General features: G+C 38.0%; 1 protein-coding gene and 1 long non-coding RNA gene across 6 annotated transcripts; one reads left to right on the top strand and one right to left on the bottom strand.

Moving 5' to 3' along the window:
• Window positions 1–12,326: 12,326 nt before the first annotated feature.
• LOC110820182 (uncharacterized) lies at window positions 12,327–17,529 on the top strand. Of its 3 annotated transcripts, XR_015818298.1 has the most exons (5): window positions 12,327–12,678; window positions 12,747–12,851; window positions 16,315–16,809; window positions 16,936–17,033; window positions 17,148–17,529. It is a non-coding gene; the product is annotated as an uncharacterized LOC110820182 (long non-coding RNA). The 3 variants fall into 3 exon arrangements; XR_002540822.2 differs by lacking the exon at window positions 16,315–16,809 and having other exon boundaries at window positions 12,328–12,678; XR_002540820.2 differs by lacking the exons at window positions 16,315–16,809; window positions 16,936–17,033 and having other exon boundaries at window positions 12,329–12,678.
• Window positions 17,530–17,930: 401 nt separating this feature from the next.
• Window positions 17,931–22,006, bottom strand: LOC110820205 (TLD-domain containing nucleolar protein). 3 transcript variants are annotated; one of them, XR_002540826.2, is made up of 7 exons: window positions 21,704–22,006; window positions 20,793–21,407; window positions 19,872–20,056; window positions 19,378–19,616; window positions 19,035–19,234; window positions 18,501–18,613; window positions 17,931–18,397 (listed from the first exon to the last, which is right to left on the bottom strand). XR_002540826.2 is itself a non-coding variant. In XM_022049632.2 (7 exons), exons 1-7 carry the CDS (start codon window positions 21,860–21,862, stop codon window positions 18,299–18,301), a joined length of 1,623 nt encoding a protein of 540 aa, XP_021905324.1. In that variant the 5' UTR covers window positions 21,863–22,005; the 3' UTR covers window positions 17,931–18,298. The 3 variants fall into 3 exon arrangements, 2 of the variants coding, with proteins under 2 accessions (XP_021905324.1, XP_021905325.1); XM_022049632.2 differs by having other exon boundaries at window positions 18,501–18,626; window positions 21,704–22,005; XM_022049633.2 differs by having other exon boundaries at window positions 18,501–18,626; window positions 20,793–21,390; window positions 21,704–21,842.
• Between the last annotated feature and the right edge of the window lie 761 nt (window positions 22,007–22,767).

The following is a 22,767-nucleotide window of genomic DNA, read 5'->3' as shown; positions in this document are numbered from 1 at the left end:
ATGATATTGGACCTTAAGATTGTGAAACATCATATAATTTACCCACACACATGTATATATCAACATTTATATGAATAGTGACGCAACATTAATCCATATAAGTTGTCTTTATTTTATTTTTATATATACATATATATGTCAACGTTTTATCACTTTCTCAATTAAATTAAGCTAATCAAGATACACTATACATAATGTTTAAATATCTTTACCTATATTATTACAAAAATACTACTACGTAAAGAAAGAAAAATATCTAGTTTTTAGAAAAAATATATATATATACTTTTTAAGTCAATTTTATGGTATAGAATTTAAATTTTTTTGGAAAAATTTTAAAACACATCGAAAATTCTATTTTTTAAAACATTAATAATAAGAAAGGAACTCGAATAATTAAAATAAAAAATACAACTCGTTACGTAAGTGATTTAATTTTTAATTTTTGTTAGAGTTAGTTGAATCACATTCATAAAATTGCATAAACATAGTGTGGGGATGATTGGATAAGAAAATGTATAAATAAGATGGGTCCAAGTAAAAGGTAGCTTTTAATTTTGCCTCAAGGGAGAGGCACTAATACTTCTGACAACATAAATTGACAACATATATAAATATGGTCCCCCTTATTTATTTATATGTTTATATATATATATATATGTGTGTGTGTTGTACATAGTCAACCGTTGACTCAATTTTTCTTGGAGAAAATTGTATTATACACACAAGGAATTTTTATGGTGGCCTAAAAATTGAATGAATCATAAATACTCCTTCAATATCCCATTTGTTTGCTCTTTAGAATTTAAAAAATAATAATAAAAATAATTAATATTGCATGGGATAGGATCTGTATATTGCCTGGTCCAGAAGCAATGAGGATTTTGGCACCAAATTAATGCAATCATTTGGTGATGCACGAAATATGAATATCATTTCATCACACAAACTTTGGAAATTCAAGAAATCGATGAAAAATCTCTTCTGAAAAAATAATAAAATTTGATTAATCATAATTATAAATTGGTTTTTTATACCTTCTTCCACAGGCAATGTGATTTTAGAGATTTGTCCTTTAAAAATATTTCATTTACGAGATATTCTTTTAATATATATATATATATAGAAAAGAATTTCTTGAATTCTGACCTCATGGAACTTTTCGTAACAAATTCAAATTTTATTTTGAAAATTAACACTTGTTTTGGGGATGAAACAAAAATTTTATTAGAAAAGGATTGAAAAAAAAAAAAAGTTAAAACTGTTGAAAATTCAATTAGATAAAACCCACGTAGCAACTAATGATATATTTATGATATGATATCAAATAGTTTTATAATTTAATACTATTTTAATGAAATATCTAACATTATTTTAAATTAGATAATTTTATTTCGGTTGGACATTTCCAAACTTTAGCATAACTTTTCATTAAAAATTTTAATAGAATTTTTTTTTTTCATTAAATAAATTATTTTACTAAACTTTGTTAATTAGAAAATTAGTAAAAACTGTGATAGGTTAAAGTTTTAAAACAATTGCAACGCTTGGACTTTAATTTTCAACTAGACGGTGATAGTTATTTTTAATTAAATAATTAGTAAGATTAGTGCATTTTTAAATTTAATACAATTTAAGAAATTTTTTTTTTTAATCAAATAGCTTTAAGTTTAATACAAATTTCAAAGAAACACCCAATAAAATTGCAAAATATGGAAATCTTATGATATAATTTTATTAGAAAGACCGTGGAAATTTTAGTTGGGTAGTTTTATTTTCAATTAATTTTTCAATCAAGTAGTTAATAAAAATTATGACATATAGATTTTTTAGTATATTTGTGACACATGCTTAGACATTTTTAATTACACAGTTAGTGCAATTTAATAGAAACTTAAATTAGATAAGTTTCAATTCATTTTTTAACTATATAGTTACAAAATTGTGACTCATACAATCTTTAAGTAGATACTTGCGGGATTTGCTCTTTTTTTTTTATATTAAAAAAAAAGAATGATCAATTGATTTAAATTGATAAAATTTAGAATATACTATTCTTTAATTTATAAAATTTGATGCAAATTGTTTTATTTTATACGAAGTCAAATTTTATCATTTTATAACTTTTTATAAATTTTAATTGAATATGTCTAAGTGTACAAATAAATTTCAATAAAAATGTTCTTTTTTAAGTTATTGCCAGCTTTTTAATTGAATTCTTCCGGCAATCCTTGTAGTGTTGCCGCATGTCTCAATAGATCCTCTTTATTTCAAGTGGTTATTCTTTTTTTTAAGATTATATATTTGTAATGTATCAACGAGTTAGTCGTTACAAATCTAATAAAATTATTCGCTACCTTTGGATCTATAAAATTGATTAGCCATTTTTTTACCATTAGGTTGTCAGTTCTCCATTTTTCGAATGCAAGATCTATTTGTGAAGACTTTAGGTATAATATATCCTACATTCATACTCGAATTTAAATTAGTAATGTAACGGCCCCAGAAATTTAAATGAAATATATGTATTAAAAATGTCAAATGCGGAAATATAATAAAAATTTTGATTAGCATCCCTTACACAATAACTAAAACGAACTCAAAACATGAAAGAACAAACTAACTAAAAGAGATACTCGAAATAATAACTATAAATATAGCTATGGAGTCTTTAGGCGTCCCTTTCGCTGTCTTCCTGCAGAACGGGCTCGGAAACAATGTCTTCCTGATATGAAATAGTTAAATAAGGAATGAACTACACCAGCCCAGTAAAGACATCACACTATCTCATCGCCACGGAAGTAAAGTTGGGTAGAAAACAAAATGACCAATGGAGCATAATTTATAACAAATTCTTTTATCAATAATAAAATCATTTACTGTCCACTTACCTCAGCGAGATCCATGAAAACAACATATGAAAACAATAACCTTGTAATATTATGAAATTATACACACTTTATAACATAAACACATATCATACCTTTACATTTCAATCATCAGAAAACAGATTTCCTCTTTTACCAGCCTACTAGTATCCCTGGGGATCCATAGGGGGTCCATTCTACACGTGAACCATTAACATTTATAACCTGATTCCAGGGCCGTCCCCATACCCCGTTCGGTATGGGCGCCAAAACCATGAACCTTAATACCCCGTCCGGTATGAGGGTGAAACGGGTCGTCCCCATACCCCGTCTGGTATGGGCGCCAAAACACATAAGGTCTCCATACCTCGTCCGGTATGAGAGACCACGTTCCCGGTAGGGTTCCCTACGGACCCGGTCCGTCCACCATTTCTCAGGATATCTAGTCAGGCTGTCCACATTATCCACTTATCAATTCACATAACCTTTTTGCCTTTTTCCTTAATCTCAATCATCCAATCATACAAAATATGTAAACCAGTAATTGACACCAAATAAGACAATACAGTACCGAGTTCACCATAATACAAATCATAATAAAAGAAATATAGTTCATGCATACGAGACCATAACATAATTACATCAAACATCATGTTGCATTTAATATTGAAGATTAGATCAAACAATAACATACCAATACTGTATCAGACTCGGGCTCTATTGGCAACCTTAATCAATTATACATCTATAAAGTCACACAGTACAGTTTAATTATTTATTTAGCTTTAATACTGTGATAGGAAATAGGGTGAGGGGTCCTTACCTGTTTCGAGGTTTGAATTCGACTCTACAGTGCGCCTACAGGCTGTCCCTAATTTTTCCTGAATTATTTATGGAAAACTGAAACGCACTACTGGTACCTGCACGTGTCCCAAAAAAAATTCCAAATTAGACCTAGGGCCCCTTTCGGTCAATATCGCAATTCCGGCACGGCGGCTCCGCCGTGCTCCGGCGCAAGCGGCGTCGATTCACCTCAGGTTGGCCGTTTTTGGCTGAATTCGGCCACGCTTGCCTCGGTCCCTGCGATAGAACAAACCTAGGGCCCTCAGTGGGCCGAAAAATTACGAAAAACTGAAACTTATCGGCGGCGGTGCTCTCGGGTGCGGCGGCTCCTCCGGCGTGAGTCGCGTTTTGATGTTTGGCTCCGATCAACCTGTAGAGAAAAGAACGGTGATCACAGTGGTATAAAATTTGCATCAAATGGAGGCCGGGAAGGGCCTCATCGAAGGCAAAAACTGAGGAGAGGCGCGGTGGCGCCGCTGGGTTTTTCGGTCGTTTGAACGATGGTTTGGCTCCGGTTTGGCCATAGGCAGACTCAGCATCAAAAAACGAGCAGGGAGGAGAAAATTTACCTCGATCGGCGGTCGGAAACCTCCCTGGTGCGGCGGCAGGTGGCGGCGGCCGGCTCCTCCGGCGTCTGGTTCTTCTTCTCCGGCGAGCACTGGCGGCTAGGGTTTCTTTGGTTAGGTGTGGGTGGGGTTATTTATACCCTTTGCCTTTTAATCTCAACCGTCCATCAAGATTAAATCTGGACCGTTCGATCGCGATTTAATTGGGATTAAATCTGGGCCGTTCATCGCGATGCAATCTAGGCCATCCGTGCCTGATTGAATCTGGGCCATCCGTGCACACGTTTGATCTGGGCCTTCTGTGAGTGCGAGAACGGATCTGGGCCGTCCGATCGCTCGCACGCGGATCGCCCTCGTGGCCCGTCCCCTGGTCAGTGTTTCCTTGCCACGCGGTGCGTCCTGGTTGGCCGGGGCTGTTGACCGGGCCGCTGAAGTGGCTGCTGACGTGGTGTTGACGTGACACAACTTTTTTAAATTGTGTTTTGACCCCCGGTTTCTGATTTTCTTTTCAAAAACACCCCAGAATCTAAATTTTCACCACTTTTTCCCAAAATCAATTTCAATTAAATCTAAATAATATTTTTACCCAATTTTATCATTATTATTATTTTTATTTTCATTAAATTAAATCAAATTAAATTAAATTAAATAAAAATCAAATAAAATTCCAATAATTACAAAATAATATAAATAAAATAAATTAAAATAATAATAATAATAATAATACACTTGGGGTGTTACAACTCTCCCCCTTTTAAAGAAATTTGGTCCCCCAAATTTGCTTCTTACTCTTGGTCGAATAAATGGGGATACTGGGCTCTAAATTCTGATTCCAGCTCCCAAATAGCCTCCCTGGACGTGTGGTTCTGCCACACGACCTTTACAAATGGTATTTTCCGGTTGCGGAGTATTCTATTCTTTTGATCCGTGATACCGACTGGTACTTCTTCATAAGACAAGTTCTGTTGGAGTGGAAGCGGTTCATGAGCCAAGACATGAGAAGGGTACGGGTTGTACTTACGTAGCATGGATACCTGGAACACGTTGTGGACTATGGAGAACTCTGGAGACAGTGCTAGTCTGTAGGCAGCAGTATCAATCCTGTCTAAGATTTTAAAGGGTCCAATATATCGGGGATTTAATTTTTTCCTCCTGCCGAACCTATTAATTCCCTTGAAAGGAGTAACCTTAAGAAACACCCGGTCGCCTTTCTCAAACACTAGGTCTCTCCTCCGGGTATTTGCATAACTCTTCTGCCTGCTCTGAGCTGTCTGAATGTTCTTCTTGATTTTAATTATCTTGGACGTGGTCTCCTCTACCAACTCCGGGCCGAACAATCTTCTATTGCCCACTTCCTCCCAGTAAATCGGTGATCTGCACGGGCGCCCATATAACACCTCATATGGAGCCATGCCGATGCTTGCTTGGTAGCTGTTGTTGTAGGCAAACTCTATCAGGGGCAGATGGTCGTCCCAATGGCCCCCGGAGTCAAGGACACAAGCTCGGAGCATATCCTCAAGCGTACGAATTGTCCTCTCTGATTGTCCATCAGTCTGGGGATGGAAAGCAGTACTAAGAGATAGCTTTGTTCTCATAGCTTGCTGGAAGCTACTCCAAAACCGAGAAGTGAACCTGGGATCCCTGTCGAACACTACTGTCACTGGAACCCCATGTAATCTGACTATCTCCCGGATATACATCCTTGCCAACTTGTCCAATGAATCGGTCATCCTGATGGTTAGGAAGTGGGAAGACTTGGTAAGTCGGTCAACGATTACCCATATGGCATCGTATCCTGAATGTGTCTTGGGTAGCCTCGATACGAAGTCCATGGTGATATGTTCCCACTTCCACTCCGGGATCGGTAAAGGCTAAAGTAACCCACCTGGGCGCTGATGCTCTGCCTTGACCTGCTGACATACCAAACATTTAGATACAAAGTTGGCTATGTCTCTCTTCATCCCATGCCACCAAAACTTGGGTCGCATGCTTTGGTACATTTTGGTGCTTCCTGGATGCATGACAAACTTCGAGCTATGGGACTCCGTCATGATGTCCCTTTTTAACTCACTGTCATCTGTGACACGCACACTGTCTTGGAAACAAAGTAGTCCATCAGCAGATATTCAGAATTCTGAGCTCCCTCCCTGTTCTGCATCCTTTTTGCGGGCTTCCAAGGCAGGGTCAGTTGTCTAGGCTTCCCTTATTCTCTGAATTAACTCTGGCTGGATTGTTAGGCAGCCCAAACATGTGACTCTCTTCAGATCATGAAGTCGAACCTGTTGTGTGGTCCTAATCGGTCTGCATTCTGAAACCATCAAATGGGCTAAGATACCTGCACTTTTCCTGCTGAGGGCATCTGCTACCACGTTGCCCTTACCCGGATGGTATAAGATGTCACAATCATAGTCCTTAAGGAGTTCCATCCACCTTCTCTAACGCATGTTGAGATCCTTCTGAGTGAATATGTATTTCAAATTCTTGTGATCGATATAGATCTGAAAGGTCTCTCAGTACAAATAATGGCGCCAGGTTTTCAAGGCATGAATGATTGCGACAAATTCCAAGTCATGGGTGGGATAGTTCTTCTCATGATTCTTTAACTGTCTGGACCCGTATGCTATAACCTTTCCATGCTGCATCAGGACACAACCCAGACCCAGATAGGAGACATCACTATAAACTGTATATCCTCCCGATCCACTCGGTAAGGCTAGCACGGGTGCAGTGATCAGCCGCTTCTTTAATTCTGAAAAACTTCTTTCGCAGTCATCATTTCACTCAAACTTGACATTTTTCTTTGTGAGTCGGGTTAGAGGAGCTGCTAGACTGGAGAATCATTTAACGAACCTGCGATAATAACCTGCCATTCCTAGGAAGCTACGGATTTTCTTAACTGATGTCAGCTTCTCCCAACCAAGTACTGCTTCAACCTTTTCAGGATTCACTGATACCCCTTCCTTCGATATGATGTGTCCTAGGAAGGCAGTCTGCTCAAGCCAGAATCCACACTTACTCAACTTCGCATATAACCTCTTGTTTTTAAAGACCTGCAAAACTTGGGTCAGATGGTGAGCATGTTTTTCTCTGCTTTTTGAGTAGACTAAGATATTATCGATAAACACGATGACAAATTAATCCAAAAACTCTCTGAAGACCCTGTTCATCAGATCCATAAAGATTGCTGGGGCATTGATTAGCCCGAATGGCATGACCAGGAACTCATAGTGTCCGTACCTGGTTCGGAAGGCTATCTTGGGGATGTCTTCTGTTCTTATCTTCACCTGGTGGTAACCTGATCATAGGTCTATTTTAGAGAAGACTTGTGCACCCTGCAGCTGATCAAAGAGGTCATCAATCCGGGAAAGAGAATATTTGTTTTTGATCGTGACCTTGTTCAATCCTCTGTAATCAATGCACAGTCTCAATGTTCCATCTCCCTTCCTTACAAACGTGACTCCGGCACCCCAAGGGGACACACTGTGTCTAATAAAACTACTGTTTTGAAATTCAGTGATCTGTTTCCTCAACTCTTCCCTCTCAATGCGGCTCATGCGGTAAGGAGCAACCGAAATGGGCTGGGTACCTGGCTGTAGGTCTATAGTGAACTCGATTTCTCTGTCCACTGGCAGACCGGGCAGTTCGTCCGGAAATACATATGGGAAGTCTCGGACTACAGAAATCTCTTGAATATAAATTTCCTTATTGGGCTTGCCTAGTCAGAGAAAACAACAAGATTAAGGCACTAGAAGTTAAGAAAATTAGCCATCAAGGAATACGTACCGAATAATTTTATTAATTTATAAATGGCTCCTCGTTAGGAGGATTAAATACAACTTTCTTGTTGAAGCAATCTATGGTGGCGTGATACGCCGCTAGCCAATCCATTCCTAAGATTACATCAAAATCCCCCGTGTCTAACCCTATCAGGTCTACACTCAGTTTTTTATTTGCTATCTCCACGGCACAAGCCCTATAGATAGCTTCCCCTAGTAGTGTTTCAACCCCAGCAGTAGACACAAACAACAGTGATTCAAGTTTATCAGGTGATACATTAATTTTAGAAGCAAAAGCATGTGAAACAAAAGAGTGTGATGCACCAGTGTCAAATAAAACATGAGCAATATGGTCACAGATAGTATACATACCCTGTACCACATCCGGGTCGACGTCGGCATCCTGCTGGGTAAGGTTGTAAGCTCTGCCTTAGATATGAGGCCTCCCTTGATTCTGGTTCCTTGGGCATTCTCTGGCATAATGCTGGGCACTGCCACAAATCCAACAAGTGTTGTTGAGGCGGTAGTAGGGTCGGTCCCCGTGATCTCTGCCACAGTGTTGAAAGATTTTCCCACGTGCTGCCCCTGGAGCCTGAGGAGGGGCCTGGATGGCTGGTCTGGGCCTCTTATTTTGCTGGGCAGGCGCGGTAGGTGCTGGCCTGCGGAACGGAGCTGAGGGTCGGGAACTCCCTCCTGGCTGAGGACAGGTGCTGAAGCTTCTTTCCACGATCTGTGCTTTTGCTAGGACTGCTGAATATGTCTTGAGCTCCAGTACTAACAAGTGTTGCCTGATCTCTGGGCGGAGACCCGACTGGAATCTCCTAGCCTTTCGGCCCTCATCCGTCAATGTCTCCGGGGAGTATCGGCCCAGCTCGAGGAACTTACAAGCATACTCTGATACTGTCATGTTTCCCTGAACCAGTTGAACAAATTCTGCTTCCTTTAGGTGTTGGAGGTGCTCAGGGAGATAATCCGCATAGAAGGCCGCTAGGAATTGCTCCCAAGTGACTGGTGTAGGCAGGGTGGTCTGCTTGAGCTCCCACCAATGTCCTGCTTCCCCTACCAGCATGAAGGAAGCAAGGGCAGCTCTCTGCTCAGGAACTACTCCTAAGATCCTGAAAGCTCTCTCAGTCTCCGCCAGCCAGTACTGGGCCTCTTCAAAAGAGGATCCCCCTGCAAAGGTAGAATGGTTCAGTCTCCTGTACCTCTCTATATAGCCCGGGTCGATCAAGGAAGGAGCAGGGTCCCGTGGAGGAGGGACTGGGCCCGACTGGGGATAGACTGGGGAGTCCTGTGGTGGCACCTGCTGATATGCTGGGGGCACTGGGTCGTGCTGTGGCGGTGCCGAGTAGTACCGTGGCTGGGGCACCGGGTTGTACTGCGGCAGTGGTGCCGGGTGGTACTGTGGAGGAACAGGCTCGTGCCGGGGTGGCTCGGGATCAACCTGCTGTAGCGGAGGCTCAACCTGCGGTAGTGGAGGAGGGTCGGGTAACTCCCTTCTCTCCCCTCGCCCTTGCTAGGCAGCTATGAATCTTCCATCATTTCAAATAGCCTGTTAACATCATCCCGAAGTGAATTATCTTGGGCCACTCGGTTTAGTAGGGGTCTTCCTCTCCTCATCTCTCTGCACCTGCATTTCATAAGAAATGGTTGAGTAACGGTTTATCGGTGAATTTTTTTCTAAGCATTATTGTGTAAGGGATGGGTCCGAGGAACGCGGCTCTGATACCAACTGTAATGGCCCCGAAAATTTAAATGAAATATATGTATTAAAAATGTCAAATGTGGAAACGTAATAAAAATTTTGATTAGCATCCCTTACACAATAACTAAAACGAACTCAAAACATGAAAGAACAAACTAACTAAAAGAGATACTCGAAATAAGAACTATAAATATAGCTATGGAGTCTTTAGGCGTCCCCTTCGCCGTCTTCCTGCGGAACGGGCTCGGGAACAATGTCTTCCTGATCTGAAATAGTTAAATAAGGAATGAGCTACACTAATCATACAAAACATGTAAACCAGTAATTGACACCAAATAAGACAATACAGTACCGGGTTCACCATAATACAAATCATAATAAAAGAAACATAGTTCATGCATACGAGACCATAACATAATTACATCAAACATCATGTTGCATTTAATACTGAAAATTAGATCAAACAATAACAGACCAACACTGTATCAGACTCGGGCTCCATTGGCAACCTTAATCAATTATACATCTATAAAGTCACACAGTACAGTTTAATTATTTATTTAGCTTTAATACCGTGATAGGAAATAGGGTGAGGGGTCCTTACCTGTTTTGGAGTCTGAATTCGACTCTACAGCGCGCCTACAGGCTGTCCCTAATTTTTCCTGAATTTTTTATGGGAAACTGAAACGCACTACTGGTACCTGCACGTGTCCCAAAAAAAATCCCAAATTAGACCTAGGGCCCCTTTCGGCCAATATCGCAATTTCAGCACAGCGGCTCTGCCGTGCTCCGGCACAAGCGGCGGCGATTCGCCTCGAGTTGGCCGTTTTCGACCGAATTCGGCCACGCTTGCCTCGGTCCCTGATATAGAACAACCCTAGGGCCCTCGGTGGGTTGAAAAATCACGAAAAACCGAAACTTACCGGCGGCGGTGCTCTCGGGTGCGGCGGCTCCTCCAGTGTGAGTCGCGTTTTAATGTTTGGCTCTGATCAACCTGTAGAGAAAAGAACGGTGATCACAGTGGTATAAAATTTGCATCAAACGGAGGCCGGGAAGGGCCTCATCGGAGGCAAAAACTGAGGAGGGGCGCAGCAGCGCCGCTGGGTTTCGGCTGGGTTTTCCGGCTGTTTGGTCGGTGGTTTGGCTCCAGTTTGGCCATAGGCGGACTCAGCATCGAAAAACGAGCAGGGAGGAGAAAATTTATCTCGATCGGCGGTCGGAAACTTCCCCGGTGCGGCGGCGGGTGGCGGCGGCCGGCTCCTCCGGCGTCTGGTTCTTCTTCTCCGGCGAGCACTAACTGCTAGGGTTTCTTTGGTCAGGTGTGAGTGGGTTTATTTATACCCTTTGCCTTTTAATCTCAACCGTCCATCAAGATTAAATCTGAACCGTTCGATCGCGATTTAATTGGGATTAAATCTGGACCGTTCATCGCGATGCAATCTAGGCCGTCCGTGCCTGATTGAATCTGGGTCGTCCGTGCGCGTGAATCTGGGCCATCCGTGCGCACGTTTGATCTGGACCGTTCGTGTGTGCGGGATCGGATCTGGGCCGTCCCCTGGTCAGCGTTTCCTTGCCACGCGGCGCTTCCTGGTTGGCCGGGGCTGTTGACCGGGCCGCTGACGTGGCTGTGACGTGGTGCTGACGTGGCACAACTTTTTTAAATTGTGTTTTTACCCCCAATTTCTGATTTTCTTTTCAAAAATACCCAAGAATCCAAATTTTCACCCATTTTTTCCAAAATCAATTTCAATTAAATCAAAATAATATTTTTACCCAATTTTGTCATTATTATTATTTTTATTTTCATTAAATTAAATCAAATTAAATTAAATTAAATAAAAAATCAAATAAAATTCTAATAATTACAAAATAAAACAAGTAAAATAAATTGAAAAAATAATAATAATAATAATACACTTGGGGTGTTACAAGTAAACTTCCTCTTAAATTAATAGTCTTGATTTTATTTTGTAAGATTTTGATAAATTCAGATAATAATTTTAATTAATCAAGTTAATGTTGATAAAAATATTAGGAAATAAAATATTGAAAATAATAAATTACAGGTTCGGGGACCCAAACGATTGAAATTATAAGATTGGGGGCCTGCTGCGAATTAAAATGGGACTCGGACACCTAAATAAAAACAAATTACCGAATTTGGAATTTTCTATAAATTCAGAAGGTCGGGACACGTCAGCGAGTGACGTGTCCCGCGTATCTAATCGATGCAAGCCGCGTGGTGAGCACACAAGCAAGTCGTGCCCATGAAAGCCACGCAAGCTAAGGTAAAGTAATCAAATCGGAAGGTCCAGATCGCGCAATGGAGATCCAACGGAAGATATCTCATCGCCGCAACGACGGTCGAGATATCATCCCGCCTAAATGGACGGTCCAGCTTTGTTCTTCCTAAAATTGAACGAACGGTCCAGATCTCTTCCGGTCTAAATCAAACGAACGATCAAGATTTGCAATGACGAACATGACCCTCTTGAATCCAACGGTTCGACTTCGTTAGGAAATAGATCGAACGGTCAACACGTAACGTATTTAAGAAAACCCTAATTGGGTTTCCTATGAGTTTCGAGGGTGGCGCCAAGAGAGTGAGGAGAGGAGGAACCCAACCGAGAGAGAGAGGTAAGAGAGGCGGTGGTCGTGCGGGAGAGAGAAGGCATGCGGCCGGGTGCAGTCGGCCGCGTGGAAGAAGAAGAAGAAGAAGTTGTCGCGGGGGTGGAGGAGAGCCATCGAGACGCCGGGATTCCGCGCGCGTGGGGCGGACACCGCCTGCGTGAAGGGAGATCTTCTTCTTCCTTTCAAGCGGACGAGCCGGCGGAGGAGAGGGAGTGCGAGAGAAGGGACGCCGGAAGAAAGTTTTTTTCGCGCGCGTGAAGCAGAACCGGAGCCCGACCGAATCGATAGAGGTTTTACTCTTTCCATTGCACCTCCATTCACCTCCGGCCGATTTCTAATCGGTAGTGCCGGCATGCAGGGTCTCTCAGGAGAAGAATCGCTCACCTGGACTTGGTGAGCTGAGAGGAAGTTCATCGGGTCCCGGGACCCGACTCTAGTGAAGAAAAATCCACGGGAAATCACTGTAAGTATGCTGGTTCCTGAACCCGTGGCGTTCACTTGGCATTTATCTAAAATAACTAACATTGTGTGTTTGGAAGTGGAAGAAAGTGCAATATGACTGAAAAGGGGATACTGGACTAGATAGGGTCTCGGTTGCTGCATTCAAATCCTTTTTGGCATGAGATTAATTTTTGTCTGCATGATGTTGCCATATTTGCGTGCTTTACATTTTCTTACATATGAACCGATTTGCTTGCGTCTTTGTCTTTGATTTCATAATGAACGGATAGGGAATAATTTGATGACCATGAAAATTGAATTAAACCTTGGATGGGTAAGCAAATGGATGAGCTAATGAGGATAAATAAGAATTAAAAGGTCGGGATACATTAAAACTGACATGATAAATATAGGAAGTGAATGGGGATGAGTTAGACTTGAGGAGGTGGTGAAAATATATACGATTTCAACTAAATGATCATCTATCATTTTTTTTATATTAGACAATCAGTTTAGATTTTTATCAGAATCAGTTTACATACATTTACAGATGCCCTCGTCTAAAATATCCACCTAATGAAGGAAGATTCCAATCTCTACCACCATCATCTCTAGGAAAGCATGATTTCATAATTTCTTCATTACTGTATTTGTAAATGCAAGGGAAACTCCCCTTGCCCTTCCACAATGTAGAAGACAATCATCATAAGTCTTGGTTGATGCTTGTCCTGATGTTGAATTCAAAAGTTCTGATATCTCCTGCCATTTACAAAGAAAATCCGAAACCTCACTATCTCTAACAATTGAATGTTGGAAACTTATTTTATAATAACTATATAAATCTCTAATATTTGAATGTTGAGACTTATTTTAGAATAACCATGTGAATCAGAAAATGTAATCCAATAGGTTGGTTGTTCATATGTTTCATTGGAAGGTAGTATGACAAAAACTTAAGAACATAAAGAAGAAAGGAGTGGCACTAGTAGCAAAATAACAAACAATATTTCATCAAAAACTGCCATGTTGTATATGGCCTTTAGTTCCTGAATCAAGTGGTGAATTCCCACAGCCACCAAAATTTTTAATGCCAAAAGAACAAGTCAGAAACAGGTCAGCAGAACTAAGTATGACTTAGAAGATTATTTAGCACCTACCTTCCAATTTCCCCCCTCTTTCATTGTGAAAAAGAATATGAGAAAAAAGAAAAAGACACCCTGAACATGACAACACAAAGAACTGTCTTGAAGAAACTAAAGATGAGAAGCACCACAACAGAGTTGAAAAAACTTGAAAAGAGATACCTAATTTCCAGTTAGGTTCTCAAATCATGACTAAATTTTTAACCAAAATTTCTTTATTCAACACAGCAAACTTATGCAAGCTGAAATATTTTGCATTTTGAGCATTTTCAATTCATGAAGACAACTTATTTCTTTTGCTTTTTCTCATTCTTTTTTACAATGAAGGAACATACCTTTTAGAAGTAATTTACTAGATTCTTGAAGTTTCTCGTGCACTTGTGTTGCCTTCTAAGATTTGGTAGACTTCCATAAGTAGTTTAAAATATTATTGGTTGCGAAAACATCAGTTTCAATTTGCAAGATTCTTGCAAATAAAGCATAATTTCATTGCAGATTTATTTTGAAGAAAGCCATCAACAGGACAACTGAGTTCATATACAGATAATTTTAACAAACTCTACTGCTTTAAGTACTTGTAGTAATAGCAGAAAATATTAATATTCCAAATCAAGAAACCATAAACAAGAAAGTTCATACATCTTCGTTTCCTCCATTGAACTAACAGTTTTTATGGAAACGAATTAACTTTTAATTAAAGACTAAGCAAAAAGGAATTTAATTACCTTCAAAGATTGAGGAGGAATTGCATTTGTTTGAACATTAGCAATGCATGTAAATGACTTTTGAAGCATTGGCAGAGCTCCCATGGAGGCAGCCATGGTTTCCACCTCCCGCTGCTTGGTGGATACCACCTTCTCTGTTGAAGATGTTCCCATTATCGGTGTTCTCGGAAGAAACAATAATCGAGTTTTCCAACTGAAAGTTTGTAGAATCTTTTTCTCTCTCTGTTTGGTTATCGGGAAAATGGATGAGTAGATTAAAATTCACCGTTTTTCTCAGTATGTATACTTAAACTAGCTGTTTTAATTTTTAATTTCAAGATTTAATTATCTAAATTAAAATATAAAGATTAATTTTGAATTTGTGAAAATTTTAATATTTAATGCATTTAAAAAAAGATTGCTAACATTATTTCAAAAAAAAAAAAGATTGCTAACCTGGTTGATGCTTATATGGGAAGTTTTAAGTATATATAATGAGGAAAACGGTGAGTTTTAATATTGTTATACTTGATTAAAACGGTATCAATTCAATCTTCCCATCCACTTTCCCGATAACCAAACTGAGAGAGAAAAAGATTCTATCAAAATTTCAGTTGGAAAACATTATTGTTTCTTCTGAGAACACCAATACTGGGAACATCTTCTTCCACAGTGAAGGCGGTACCCGCCAACCAGCGGGAGGTGGAAACCATGGCTGCCTCCACGGGAGCACTGCCTATGCTTCGAAAGTCATTTTCATGCCTTGCTGATGTTCAAACAAATGCAATTTCTCCTTACTCTTTAAAGGTAATTAAATTCCTTCTTTCTTAGTCTTTTATTAAGTTAATTCGTTTCCATAAAAACTGTTAGTTCAGTGGAAGAAACAAAGATGTATGAACTTCCTTATTTATGGTTTCTTGACTTGCAATATTAATATTCTCTGCTATTACTACAAGTACTTTAAGCAGTCGGGTTTCGTTAAAGTTATCTGTATATTTACTCAGTTGTCCTGTTGAGGCTTTCCTCAAAATAAATCTGCAATGAGATTATGTTTTATTTGCAATGAATTGAAAATGAGACTTTTTGCAATCTATAATATTTTTAAACTACTTATGGAAGTCTATCGATCTCAGAAGGCAACTGCAAAAGAACTTTCAAGACTTTTGTCTTTCTAAAGTTTCAAGTTTATCATGATTTGATAGGATTGGAATGAACATCTTCAAATTCTACATACAATTGATTTTTAAAATGAATTCCATAATCTAAATGATAAGGACAATTTAAAATGTATTTAATCTAAACTATTTTTGTGAAATTTATTTGTCTCACAGACAGAACAAACAGTGTAACTTACTATTGTAATTCTCTTTCTCCATGTATTTGTCAAATTGAACTTTTATTTTTTGTATTCAGTCTTTTTTGGTTCTTTTCTTCTGTGCCATCATATTTATTTAAGAAATCCTTCAATTTAAGCTGTAAATTGCCTATTTGGTTCTTTTCCTTTTCTCATATTCTTTTTCACATTGAAAGAGGTGGGGAAGAGAGTTGGGAGGTAGGTGCTAAATAACTTTCTAAAGTCGTATTTAGTTCTGTTGACCTGCTTCTGACTTGGTTCTTTTGGCACTCAAAATTTTGGTAGCTGATGGGAATTCGACACTTGATTCAGGACCTAAAGGCCATATACAACTTGGCAGTTTTGGATGAAGTTTTGTTTGTTATTTTGCTACCAGTGCTATGCCATACTATCTTGCAATGAAACATATGAACAACCAACCTGTTTATATCAGTCTGTTCTCTTCCTATCTGGTTGGATTACATTTTCTGATTCACGTAGTTATTCTAAAATAAGTCTCAACATTCAAATGTTAGAGATTTATATAGTTATTATGAAATAAGTTTTTCACATTCAATTGTTAGAGATAATAAGATTTCGGATTTTCTTGGTAAATGGCAAGGAGAAATCAGAAAGTTTGAAGTCAACATCAGAACAAGCTTCAACCAAGAGTTATGATGATTGTCTTCCAGACTGTGGAAGGGCACGGGCATTGTACCTTACATTTACAAGTACAATGAGCGAAGAAATTCTGAAATCATGCTTTCCTAGTGACCGCAGAGATGAGAATCTTCTTTATCGGTTTGTAGCTTCCCCTTTCCATTTCGTGTCATGAGCTATCTTCCAGCACCTTAGGCTGCCGAACACTGTTGAAACTTTTGGTATCATCTGTAATTTTCTTGTGATATTTTAGTTGGTTGTGCACAGATGTCACTTTTACATCTCAGTATCCTGCTTGTGCTTTCACTATCAGTCATCATGTGCTCAATCCCTTTCAGGACTATGTACAGATGTCACTTTTACATGTCAGTATCCTGCTTGTGCTTTCACTATCAGTCATCATGTGCTCAATCCCTTTCAGGACTATGTACTTGGAATTTATTATTTAACTAGCACCTGCTTTTTCTTTTGCTCCGTAGGTCTTCTCTTCACGGGAGGCGTTTGAACAGATTCTGGTCTAATATTGAAGGTTATCATGCCCCATTGGGTACTTTAGTTTCTGCCAGTTCTGCTGATGTCCATGAGAATAGTACCACAGAGAGGAATGGATGATAGGTGTACTTATTCATCAGGGTCTTGAAAGCAAGGCAATTTCAAATTTCTAGATGTCAGTAACTTGAATCTTTGTGAAACTGATTAATGTTAGCATTGTCAGGGAAGGAGATAAATTGTGTACGGCCATTTGCATCCTGCTGTTAGAGTTTACGAGCCACATCCACGACCTGTTGGAATTGCATTTCGAAGAAAAATTAAATAGTATTTGAGCATTGTCTTGTTCTTAATGCAATGATTTTGGACTAATTTGATCTTGGATCTCATAATGCGTTGCAAAAATTGTCTTTTTAGTTTGAATTATCATAATTTATTAATTAAAAATTTTATAAAACAAAAATTTAAAATAAATCAAATTACATTTGTTAAATTTGTAAACTCATCTATACTATTATAACCCCTAATAATTTTTTGTAAGTAATTTTTTCTTACACTTTGAGTTTTTCTATTTCTTTTTTTTTTTTTTCCAAATCCATTTGAATCATTCAAATAAATGACAAGGGAAGATTGGTGTTCTACTTCTGGCCTGCTCAGAAGAGAGGCTCAAGTTCAACTCTTAAGTCGACAAGCAAAAAAAAATCTAGTTAGCTGCCAAAACAAGCTGTTCCTCACGTAGTTCAACTGAGAAATTATTGTTGAAACACAAAATCTGAAACCAAATTAAAGATCCAAAGATATGGGAATTCTTTCCACAACAGAGGATTACAACAGACTTGTATGGGTTGGTATTTCCATACGCTATACACACAACAAAGCAGTAGTAATCAGCTGTCCTGCAGTTAATTGACGAGACATAAGGATCAACAGACAGGTGTTTCTGGATATGTTTGCACAAACAAACCCAGGATGTTTATATACTACTACAATACATTGGCACTTTGCTCAAACATATAGATCTTTCACCAGAATTCTTGATACCTGTAACAAACATACCAAAACAAACAGAAAGGACCGAGAGAAAAATAATGCAAACTAGTAACTTGTAGTTTTATATATCCTCAGTGTAATTCGTTTGTATCTAGCGGTCTTCTCGTTGAACGCTGTTGGGATCAGACATCATGTCCATCATCATTTTCTCAGGTGAATCTTCCCAATTTGCAAATGTTTTCAGGTCAACCTGCGAAAGAGGTAACAAACATACATTTTAAGGCACCTGCAACTAATGCACGTAAATCTTCAAGACCATTCTAGATACTTTAAACCCGATCTTGATATGTTACCTTGCGTCTTTGCTCAGTGAAAAGTTCTTCTCTCTTCTTATAAGAATTTTGGACCTCCCTTGCTCTCCTGCCGCCTAATCCCCAAACTTCCACCTCTGAAATCCGAGACTCAACTGGGAGAAAGCCCTGTGTCAATTCATATTTACAATTCAACTCTTGATAGAATTCCAATGATGTGCAGCCTAAGAGATATACCCTACAATGGCTGTGAATTCAACCTCTATAGTGTATCCACTTCTTTTTACTTAAACCATCTGACACCACAAATACATAAAAGAATGACTTAAAACAAACTAAATTTAATTGCATGCATAACAACTTCAAGGCCAACAAAGCATCCAAAATGTAGAGTGAAAATGTCAGATAAGCTAGGCTTAAAGCCATCAAACCATCGTGATCCAGGGAGCAGGGAGAGATGACGATATTAGTTTCAAACAAAGAGTATTCACTTACCAGATGCCCTCATTTAAAATATCTACCTAAAATGAAGAAAAAATTTCAATCTTAATTTGTTGAACATATAATTTGACAAACCTGGTTTGGGGCAAGGGAACCAGGTTTGTAAGTTTTGTCAATGGCATGATGACGAACTACAACTCGATCAAAATCTTCATCAATAAAAATTCTTTCATTCCCAATTGTTCCTCCAAATGCAATTCCAACAGGTTTTGGATGTGGCTCGTAAACTCTACCAGTAGGATGCAAATGGCTGTACACAAAATTTTTCTCCTTCCCTGGCAATGCTAACATTAATCAGTTTCACAAAGATCAAGTTACTGACATCTAGAAATTTGAAATTGGCTTATCTATCTCAGAAAAGATATTATTATAAATCTAAAATTGATTCCTCTCTGCCTTCACTCTTCAAATTATGTACCTGTAGGGGGGAACACATGAAACACTGGACTTATAGCATACAAGTTTCCTGAGCTTCCATAGAATACATCCTTGCTTTCAAGACCCTGATGAATAAGTACACCTATCATCCATTTCCTCTCTGTGGTACTATTCTCATGGATATCAGCAGAACTGGCAGAAACTAAAATAAACAATGGAGCATGATAACCTTCAATATTAGACCAGAATCTGTTCAAACCCCTCCCGTGAAGAGAAGACCTAAGGAGCAAAAGAAAAAGCAGGTGCTAGTTAAATAATAAATTCCAGGTACGTAGTCCTGAAAGGGATTGAGCACATGATGACTGATAGTGAAAGCACAAGCAGGATACTGAGATGTAAAAGTGACATCTGTGCACAACCAACTGAAATATCACAAGAAAATTATAGATAATACCAAAAGTTTCAACAGTGTTCGGCAGCTTAAGGTGCTGGTAGATAGCTCATGACACGAAATGGAAAGGGGAAGCTACAAACCGATAAAGAAGATTCTCATCTCTGCCACCATCATCACTAGGAAAGCATGATTTCAGAATTTCTTCACTCATTGTACTTGTAAATGTAAGGGAAACTGCCCATGCCCTTCCACAGTCTAGAAGACAATCATCATAAGTCTTGGTTAAAGTTTGTCCTAATGTTGACTTCAAACTTTCTGATTTCTCCTGCCATTTACCAAGAAAATCAGAAATCTTATTATCTCGAACAATTGAATGTTGAAAACTTATTTTATAATGACCATATAAATCTCTAACATTTGAATGTTGTATTTTAGAATAATCGTATGAATTAGAAAATGTAATCCAACCAGATAGGAAGAGAACAGACTGATATAAACAGATTACTTGTTCATATGTTCCATTGCAAGATAGTGTGACAAAAACTTAACATACAGAAGAAATGAGTAGCATTGGCAGCAAAATGACAAACAATACTTCATAAAAACTGCCATGTTGTATATGGCCTTTAGTTCCTGAATCAAGTGGTGGATTCCCACAGCTACCAAAAAATTTTAATGCCAAAAGAACAAAGTCAGAAACAGGTCAGCAGAACAAATACAACTTAGAAGATTATTTAGCACCTACCTCCCAACCTCCCTCCTCTCTTTCATTGTGAAAACGAATATAAGAAAAAGAAAAAGACACCCTAAACATGACAAAGCAAAGAACCTTTTCTTGAAGAAACTAAAGTTGAGAAGCACCACAACAGAGAAAGAACTTGAAAAGAGACACCTAATTTCCAGTTAGGTTCTCAAATCATGACGAAATCTTTAACCAAAATTTCTCTATGCCACACAGCAAACTTATGCAAGCTGAAATTGTTTTGCATTTTGAGTATTTTCAATTCATGAAGACAACTTTTACAGTTAAACTCATTTGGCACAGAATTTAAACACATTACCTTCACGGTAGAACAGTTCTCCAGTCTTGCGTGGAAAAATTGTATAAAGCAATCTGTAATGGCAGGCACCGTAGTGAAGGCCCATGTAAGAAAGTTCCCTATGGGAAGTTCAATTTCTAAGCCAGAGATATCCCACTCCCATAAATTCAGGTCACTGCCAACTTCAGCACAGGACAAAACAGCAGATAATACCAAATGGCCAAGATCTGGCAGATAAAGATTCTGTTGCTCCTTCAAAGATTTTGCTCTTGAATCCCAAGACATGGTCCAACACATACAAAGAAGCATAAGCACATCAGCAGGTTTAAGAAACCCATTAATTTTGCAATCAGCTTCATCAGATTCAAACTCCAGTTTTAAGGGAAGTCCGGCTTTTCTAGCTGTCACAGCAAACAATCTCAACAACCTATTAAACGACATTGAAGCTGACAATCTTCCGCAGCACTTCACATAACCCTTCACAAAATTGACCCAACTTACGTCTTCCTTTTCGGGTATGAAATATAAGTCTACCATTGATGACCCCAGATGATCCAACAACGCAGAAAAGGAATCAGACATCCTTGCCACAGGTGCTTCACAACTAGGCACTTTATAGCTTAAATTGAAGAATTTCTGAAATAATTATGATTGCACAGAAGGAAAGAACCAGAAAAAAGAACTGAATATCAAAAACAGAAGAAGTTCAATTTGACAAATACATGGAGAAAGAGAATTACAATATTAAGTTACACTGTCTGTGGAACAAATAAATTTCACAAAAATAGTAATAGCAGAGAATATTAATATTGCAAATCAAGAAGCCATAAACAAGAAAGTTCGTACATCTTCGTTTCTTCCACTGAATTAACAGTTTTCATGGAAGCGACATAACTTTTGATTAAATATTAAGAAAGAAGCAACTTAATTACCTTTAAAGATTGAGGAGAAATTGCATTTGTTTGAACATCAGGAAGGCATGAAAATGATTTTTGAAGCATAGGCAGAGCTCCGGTGGAGGCAGCCATGGTTTCCACCTCCCGCTGCTCGGCGGAGACCGCCTTCTCCTCTGTTGAAGAAGATGTTCCCATTATCCGTGTTCTCAGAAGAAAACAATCGAGTTTTCCAACTGAAACTTTAGAATCTTTTCCTCTCTCCGTTTGGATATCGGAAAAACGGATGAGAAGATTAAATCGAAGAGGTTTAATCAAGTATAATAATATTAGAACTCACTGCTTCCTTGGTATATATATATATATATATATACTTAAAACTCCCCGTATAAGCATCAACAACGTTAGCAATTTTTTATTTCCAAAATGCATTAAATACTAAAATTTTCACAAAAGTCAAAATTAATCTTTATATTTTAATTTTAATGAATAAATCTTGAATTTAAAAATTAAAATATTTTTAGATAAACTGATAGCCGATCACAGAACCAAAAAAAAAAGTATATTTGTTTACTTATTAGTTTTAAATTTAATATTTCAATAATATTGTAAATAATTCACTTCTAAATTTTTATTAAATGATATTAGAAACTATTGGTTTTTTGTTGCTTTGCATTTATTTATTGAAAAGTTTGATCCCATAAAATAATTCAAAGATAATCTTAATGATGGTGATTAGTTGTATTTTTTAGGATTATTTGGATTTCAGTTAAAGTTTTTAAATATTTTATTTTTTTTATTTTATAAAATTTAATATTTAATTAATTAATTTCAAATATAAATATTTTTAAATGCAAATATATTATACAATAAACATAGACAAAATAAAAATCAAAACTGACTCTCTAATATAAAAAAGATAATATATAATTATTTAACTAATATTGTAGTTAAAATGTAAATTGTATAGGCCCGGAATCTTAAAGAAAAATGAATTTATAATTTAAATACGAAAACGAATAATAGAATTAGGGTTTACATTCATTACACAATAGTTTAAAATATTCAATAGGATTATAGGAATGTTCATTCTAAAAGACGAA

Source organism: Carica papaya, chromosome 1 (assembly GCF_054855325.1).
Source record: "Carica papaya isolate Zhongbai chromosome 1, ASM5485532v1, whole genome shotgun sequence".
In the NCBI taxonomy this organism is placed as follows: domain Eukaryota; kingdom Viridiplantae; phylum Streptophyta; class Magnoliopsida; order Brassicales; family Caricaceae; genus Carica; species Carica papaya.
Note: the sequence above shows the minus strand (reverse complement) of the source record. Positions and strands in the feature narration are given on the sequence as shown.